General features: G+C 49.1%; 1 protein-coding gene across 1 annotated transcript in view; it reads right to left on the bottom strand.

The window, feature by feature from the left end:
- Positions 1 to 274: 274 nt before the first annotated feature.
- The window catches only part of Ext2 (exostosin glycosyltransferase 2), a 127323-nt gene continuing 119995 nt past the window's right edge, over positions 275 to 7602 (bottom strand). Inside the window, exon 14 of the mRNA XM_021184765.2 lies at positions 275 to 924. Coding sequence (XP_021040424.1) covers positions 786 to 924 — 139 coding nt within the window. The 3' untranslated portion in view covers positions 275 to 785. The remainder of the gene's footprint in view (positions 925 to 7602) is intronic.

Below are 7602 nucleotides of genomic sequence, written 5' to 3'. Positions count from 1 at the left end.
GCCCTCAGCTCTTATAACATGGTAGGAGCTAGAGGGACCCCGGGGTGGCAATCAGAGGGACACCTATGAAATACCAGGCAGAGGGAGAAGGACACCCCGGCTGGATCTATCACTCTCATGACACTCATGGGTCCTTCCTACACTTGATGCAAGTGGAGCCGGGTCCTCTTGGCTTCATCTTTCTGGATGGTTCTTAGAACAGAGGGTAGGGGTATATGTACAAAACAAGGGAGGGTCCTTGGATAACCAAGAACCAGCATTCTAGACAGAAGAAAACAGTAAAAAATAATTTTAATCATATCAAAAAGCCAAAACAAAGAGTTGATCAGGGACTTTCAGGAGACATCTTGGCAGCCTGTGCTCTGCTGTGTATCTGGGCTCATGACTCAGGTCCCAAGCACAGTTCTGACCCTCAGAGGTATTAGGATCTGTAGCCCAAGGTAGGTTTGCTCTCTCCAGAGTCTGCACATGTGAAATGTCTGCAAGGCTCTGCTGTGACTCCTGGGATCTAAAACTGGACAGCTGACTCCTCTAAGGCAGTTGTAGGGCCAGTGAGATGGTGAACTGCACCAGCAAGCCGAGAGTGATACGCTGGGCTCCAAGCTGCAGCCTGTCCCTGAGGCTTCCTTGCTTTGGCATTTTCACAGAGTCCACGGAGATGGGAGGACAAAGCAGGCTGCGCAGCTCAATGAGCTCCAGTGTGTTTGGGAAGTCGGACCCAGGCTGGCCTCCCTGGCCCCGCCCCGGAGCCCTGGGAGGGAGGCAGGAGGGAGGTGCGGCAAGCTTCATAAGCTGCCAATGTTGGGGAAGCTCTTCAGCTTTTCCGGGAAGTCATCTTTGTAGAGTACAGGGTCCGCTCGGTGCTCCACCACCTTGAGGGGCATCGTTCCGAAGACGGAAGCAAACTTGTTGATGCACTCAGATCTGTGAGGTAAACGAGAGGGTGGGATGAGCAGAACGGAAGTGGTTAGCTACTGTAAGGCAGCAGAGCCCAAAGCAGCCACTATCCACAAGAAACTGAAGGTGCTGAAAGGGCGCCCAGCCCCTCGCTTGGCTCTGCAAAGGGCTGGGATGGCAAGCAAGGTGACCCAAGGCTCCTGGCCCAGTCTGAGGGAGAAAGTGAATAGGGACTGCTGTCTGTCTGCTGTCTGCTGTCTGCAGGTCAGGACTTCTGCCCCTCCCCCTCAAATTCCAGTCATTTTTCCAGCACAGGCAGGCCTCAAACCTAGGTGGATTAGCTCCAACAATCCTTAACCCCATCTCTGCCAGCTATAGGGAAGGAGGATGATAGAAAGGAAACTGACTCTGCTGGCTAAAGCTGATGAGGTAGGAGAAAGGGTCCTGTCTATGCAAGGCAAAGGAACAAAGGGACTGGTGACTCTGAATTTCAAGCAATGAGCACTTAGCTCCCCAGCACTCAGGGATGGAGTTCAAGCAATGAGCACTTAGTTCCCCAGCACTCACAGATGGCCTGTAAATACCCAGCCATAAGCATGCCTTTCTGACAGTCCCAGCTCACAGAGGGTTTCCTGCATAACTGGTGTGATTTTCGTCACTGCCACACTAGAACCAGGAGCAAGAGCAACTTGGTGACAAGAGCTAGGCACAGCAGAGTAGGTCTTTCTTCTCTCCTCCCTGCCCCTGGCCCTCAAAGCTGACCCTCTCCTCAGAGGAGAGGGTCAGTCAGGCCAACTGAGTGTGTCAGCAGGGTGACCTGGATGGGTCAGCACCAGGCCAGAGGGGAAAAGCTCATTTGAATCTGGGACCCAGAAGGATGGATTTCAGAGGGGCGGTGTCAGCTTAGGCAGCTGGCCCTGAGAGCTACAGCAAAGGCAAGCAAGGCTGATGAGAGTGGTCTCAGGGCAGGGGCTGCTCCAGGACACTCACTGCCACCTCTCTCCAGAGGTGCCATGAGCTGCTTCTAAAAGATGGAGACAGAGAAGAGCTCTGGGCTTGGGAAGGTGGTGGCCTTTGTTAGGCGTCATCAGCTCTCCCTGCCTTCTTACACTTCTGAAAAGCTTGTGCCACAGAACTATGGACCTAATAGACACCAGTGTCAACAGATTACCAACATCACAAAGAGGTAACGGTCATTACAGGCTCCTCTCAGAACGAGTGCTCACGATAGCCTAGGTGCCTCGTCTGTCCCAATCTCTAGTGGGAAGGCTGAGACACTAAGAAGTTAATGTGCAAAAGCTAAAAATGAAATGAAATAAAATAACATTAAATGGGGGCCAAATCTAGGGGTTCTAGCTCTTGATACCAAAGACTGAGTGAGAAGACCCAAATTTACTTACTAACCTAACTGTGTGGCCCAGTAGGAGGGGTGAAAGGCTACAACTCTAGAACCTCTGCTCCATGGCAGATCATTCACCTTATATCTTACTGATTTCTTAAAGCCCTCCTCTCTTGCCCAAGGCCTGAGTTTGTATTACCCTCATATTATAGGTAAGGAAAATACGATTCAGAGACATTAAGTAAGTTCCTCGTGAATGACAGGCTAGCAAGTTGTGGAAGTGGGATTCAAACTCAGGCTGGCACTGGCTGCTCTGCTCTCCACCACTCTGGGGCAACTGGGTCTCTGGGACTCAGCATGGGGACACCTCGGGGAGACTGGTGGAGGGGTGACCTTTTTTTCCCCTCTCTCTAAAATAATCTTACTAACTAGTGGGCTTCCATAAGGTTTTCCATACATCCTTAATTTTGGCTGACTGCCCCACTGCCCCCTTCTCTCGCTGCTTTAACCTTTTAACCCCCAGTATTTCCCCAACTTCTTTCATTTCAAGTGTATTCTATGGAATTACCACCCATGGATGGACAATATTACTCACAGAAGATATATGGGCCATTCAGTGAAAACTGCCATATGAGGCGTGGGATGTCTTCCTATAAGTTAAAGTCAGTAAGGTCTTCCTAACAACACAAGCTACTGCCCTTGATAACCCACCTTAAAACCACATGGTAAGATAAGACCTTATCGCTGAAGACACTATTTATGTTGGATAGAAGACAGAAAAATTAATGTCAAATGGATGGGGCACTGTTGCCCTGCTCCCTGGTTTTCAGTGTCGGGAGTGCTATGCGGGCTCCAACATAAGACTTGTCCACCTATGCAACAGTGTCATGGCTGTTACAGAGTAAACTAACCTGCTGCTCTCTGACTGGATTTGAGGCCTGCTTCACAGGATGGAACTTCATACCTGACACAGTCCGGTCAAAGGCCTCTGTCTAGGTAGAGCATGGCCATGGGCCCCAGAGTAGATGTGTTACTGTTTTCATGAATGGCCATCACACTACCCTCTAAAGGTTTATGTTTGTGCTTACAGACCTGGGCCACTCTTGGCACTGGCCAGAGAAGATTCTTTATGCAGTGGGCAGAAGTCAACAGAGAGATTTGTAAGTGGCCACAGTGCTGAGTGCTCAGAACTAAGCAGTACATCGACATCAAACCCTGCCTCTGGCAAGGCTCAGGGAAGCAGAAAGAATGTAAGAGGCAGGGGATGGGCAGACATGCAGTGGGGTCTCATCTCCTTGACACGGTGTAGTTATTGCAAATATGAACCACAGTAGCTAGGGTTCCTCGCACAGGTCATAAACAAGAGGAAACCAGCCCAGATCCCAGGACTGATGGGGTATGGGAACTCCAGGCCCGTCCTTCACTGGGAGGCACTGATAATGGACAATTGCTGGGGAGGGAGATTCACTCTTTATTGAGGATATAACCACTGGTAGGTTTCCTGTGTCCATTGGACAGTCTCACACCCATGTCGTATGAGGGGAATGGGTCCCTACCCTCTTGGAGGGAAAGAGGTGATAGATATGGTCATATTTCATTATATGCAGCAATGCAGTCCTTGAGAATAAAAGGAGTTTAATGAGAATGGAAGACAAGGGGGATAAGCTGATAGAACCATGCCCAAGAACTTCCTGCTTTTTAATCACAAGGCCAAAGCAGCACAGGCTAGCCTGAGTCTCTCCATGGCTGTTTGAACATAGCAGTAGCTCATCACCTCTAGTTCCCTGGAGGCCAGTGCAGGGTCTCTGGTATCTGCACAGAAGGACTGCAGCTCTTGCTGGGTGGGAGAGACTCACAGCCTCTGTAACCAAATCATTTTGTCTCCAGCCACTGGAGAGCTGCCACTGGGGTTCAGGACAGCCTGGTTGCAGCGGCTGCCCAGACTGGTCCTGTTCTCTGGCAAGTGACTCCACATAGTCTGTGCTGGGCAAGTGACACTGGGCCATTCTTGACAGTAAAGGTCCTTGGCTGTCTACTTTCATCTCCCTTGGCATCTGGCTGGGGAACAAGCAGGCTGAGGTAGGCTGAGAGTGTGACTGGCTGAGGACTGATTGGCTCAAAAGAGTCACACTGTCAAATGTCCAGCCACCCCATGAGAACTCTCCCACTCTGTTTTTCTAATCAAGGGCTGCACACTAAACTGCTAGGGTCTGTGTCTACCTGCTGGAAGTATCTGAGGAAGAGAGAATTATGGATCTTATTTTCCTATCATACACACAGAGCCTTTTGGACACTGTCAGGGTAATGAGTGTAAATAAATACCACTGGGCCCAACCTGGATCACAGGTTTTCAAGCATGCATTTTTAGTGCCTAGCATGCAACACAGTACTTGGTACAAAGATGGCCATATCTGTTTATAAGCTTTTAAATGGATACTATAATTTGATATATAATGGAAAAGCTGAAGTTCAGTAAGACAAGCCAACTTCCTTTGGTCAGACTCATAACTGGGAAAGACTGGACACAAAACATTGCTTTACAACAACAGTCTGCCATGGCACCCTTGGCAATGACTCTGGACAAAGAGAACAGCTGAAACTTCTGGTTCTTTGGGATCGAGAAGCCCCTGGAAATAGACTCAAGGGAGTCAAAGCTACTTTCCTACATAGTTAATAGTTCTCCAAGCCTAGGACTAAAGAAGCAGACTGAACCCCAGGCCACAACCCAAAGTCAAAGGATGGGGAAGCAGTTTCTGGGGCCCTGGCTTATGAAAGTGTGTTGTGCAGCGGCAGCCGATGACAAGCCGACCAAGGGGAGGAACTGTGAACCAGCTCTTGGGCTCTCCAGATGGCGCGAACCATCCTCCTCCTTCCAGCCTAAGTGCCTGACTTCGTAAGCTGGTGCCCGACCTCTACCTACGGAGCTTTGCTCACAGTTGCCAACGCATGTGAAATCGCTCCTCACCAGAACTCTCAAGCGGGTGGTTTATATTCCCCAGCTGCCCTTGGTCACCAGCAACTCACACTCTGTGACCTGCTGGCTTAGTTACTTTCTGCTGTTAACTTTTAGGTTTCCAGTAAACAATCAAGTTCACAGACCCCATCCCTGTGTGTGTTTCCCTTGCAGCTTTCTTGTTTTGGACTCTACCCTGTCTGTCTTCCCTCTTCCCCAGGCTGCTTCTGTTTTCATTTACTATCTCGAAAATGTAGGACTGCCCCACACTTCCTTTGGCTTTTCTTATGTTGACTGCTGTGTCCAGGCAGGTAACTTCCATACATCTTCATTTCTGCTGCCCTCATAGTCGCCCATCCTACTGATGTCTCCCAAGGTTAAATCTCCTGCTGCGTCCGTTGCCCTGTTCACCAACTCTTCACCCCTCTTCCTATATTATTTGCATTGAAAGGTCCTGTCATTTTTCTTGACTCCAAAACCCAAGTTACTTCTGTCACAACTTTCCCCACAGCCTTCCCACACCTACAAAGGTGGCAACAAAACTCTGTCTTGTCTCCCTTGGGAAAAGTTGTGGGCACTTTCATTTGTGATTCAAATTGGTCGTCTACCCATCTCTTCAATAATCTTTCCATTCTTTTTTTTTTTTTTTTTTTTTTTTTTTTTGGTTTTTCGAGACAGGGTTTCTCTTCATAGCTCTGGCTGTCCTGGAGCTCACTTTGTAGACCAGGCTGGCCTCGAACTCAGAAATCCGCCTGCCTCTGCCTCCCGAGTGCTGGGATTAAAGGCGTGCACCACCACGCCCGGCTAATCTTTCCATTCTAAAGGCTGCTTTAAATTCCCTGAATAAGTTAGTCTCCTATTTAAATCCTCGGTGGCTTCTCAGAGTCTGAAGGGAAAACTGAAGTCCTTTAACTGGAAGTTCGGAGCCTTCGCAGCCTGGTTCAGGGTGTAGCTCTTTGGCCAAACCAACCTTGACCTTGCTGACCTGGCCTATCACAGTTCCTCTCCCTCTGACTTGATTGTACTCCTCAGAGGATCGAGGTTGTGTGTGTTTGTGTGTGTGTGTGTGTGTAGGCGCGTGCGCGCGCGTGTGCCATATGTGTGCAGGTACCACAGAGGTTACTGGATTCCCTGAGCTGGAGTTGGGTATGGGAACTGAACGGGGGTCTTTGGGAAGAGCAACAAGTGCTCTTCACTGCTGAGCCCTCTCTCTAGTCCCCTGGTGGTTTCTGAAACCTCCCTTCACATTTGTCACTTTTGACAAAGTTGCTCTGAAGAACCCACCTGGCAATAACAATCCTGCCTTGCCTCCCTTACTATAACCTGCACTTCCCTTGGGGGATGCAGCACAAATTCAAACTAGGTTCTATATACACATAAACATATACATGGCTGCTGTGTGTAAGCCACTGTTGGTAAACAGGAATCACTGAGGACTACAGAGAGACTACCACTGACTCAATACCAGGCCTGCTTCCGGTTCTCCTTTACATCAGCCTCCATGGCTCCCTGCTCTGTGACATCCTCCTAAGTGCTCTGCCCCTGCCCTTAACACAGCTTTAAATCTGCTATGCTCTCATGCTAGAGAAGAGTTGCTAACCCCAGCATGAACCCCAAGGCTGTCACCAGGTCAACTTTTGTCCCTTCCCTGTACTGTAGCCTTCATGTTAACTCCACTGACAACCACTTGGCTTAATGTTATGAATTCTCCCCAACACAGGGAGGAAGGTAGGCTTTAATAACCATTTCGCCTACTCTAGAATTACAACTGGGGCCTCTCCCCAATGAGCTATGGTAGATAATTAACTCTGTCATCCTTACAACACTCATATATAATTTCACATCAACTGTTGGTAAGAGTCATGGCTTTTGAGTAAGATATCTCTATGAGGGAGTCAAGGAAGCAATTTACAGTTAGAAGAAATAAAACATCACAGAAGCGATACTGAGGGTCTGGAGGATTTTCCTGTGGCTATGGACTTCAGAAGTGAACTCTGTCAGCAAACGCACATGCTGATCGGTGAGAGCCTGAGCTGGAGGCCTCCTCTGAAAGGCTACTGCAGCATTCTTGGAGTGCACATGGGTCCCTGAAAACCATGCTGATAGGCGAGAGAGCTTTTGGCCCCGAGTAGAGAGGGTATGGAGTATAAAGAGCAGACCTAGGAGCTGGGACTGTGAGGACCTAGTAGAGCATCATGAAGAAAGACACGCATGACATGGTTCTTAGGATTCTTAGCCCAGGGTGACATGCCATATTCAAGTGTGATTGCAGAAGAACTGATAGGATGGTTCAGAGGCATCCTGCTGTTCCAACCTTCAGGGCTTGGCTTTCAATCCTGCCCTTGGCAGGTGACATAGTGGGGTCTCTGCTGGGTTGGGTTTAATTTTTTCTGATCAAGCATTACTGTAGCAC

Source organism: Mus caroli, unplaced genomic scaffold, assembly GCF_978045245.1.
Source record: "Mus caroli unplaced genomic scaffold, Mus_caroli_1 scaffold_2, whole genome shotgun sequence".
Classification (NCBI taxonomy): Eukaryota; Metazoa; Chordata; class Mammalia; order Rodentia; family Muridae; genus Mus; species Mus caroli.
Note: the sequence above shows the minus strand (reverse complement) of the source record. Positions and strands in the feature narration are given on the sequence as shown.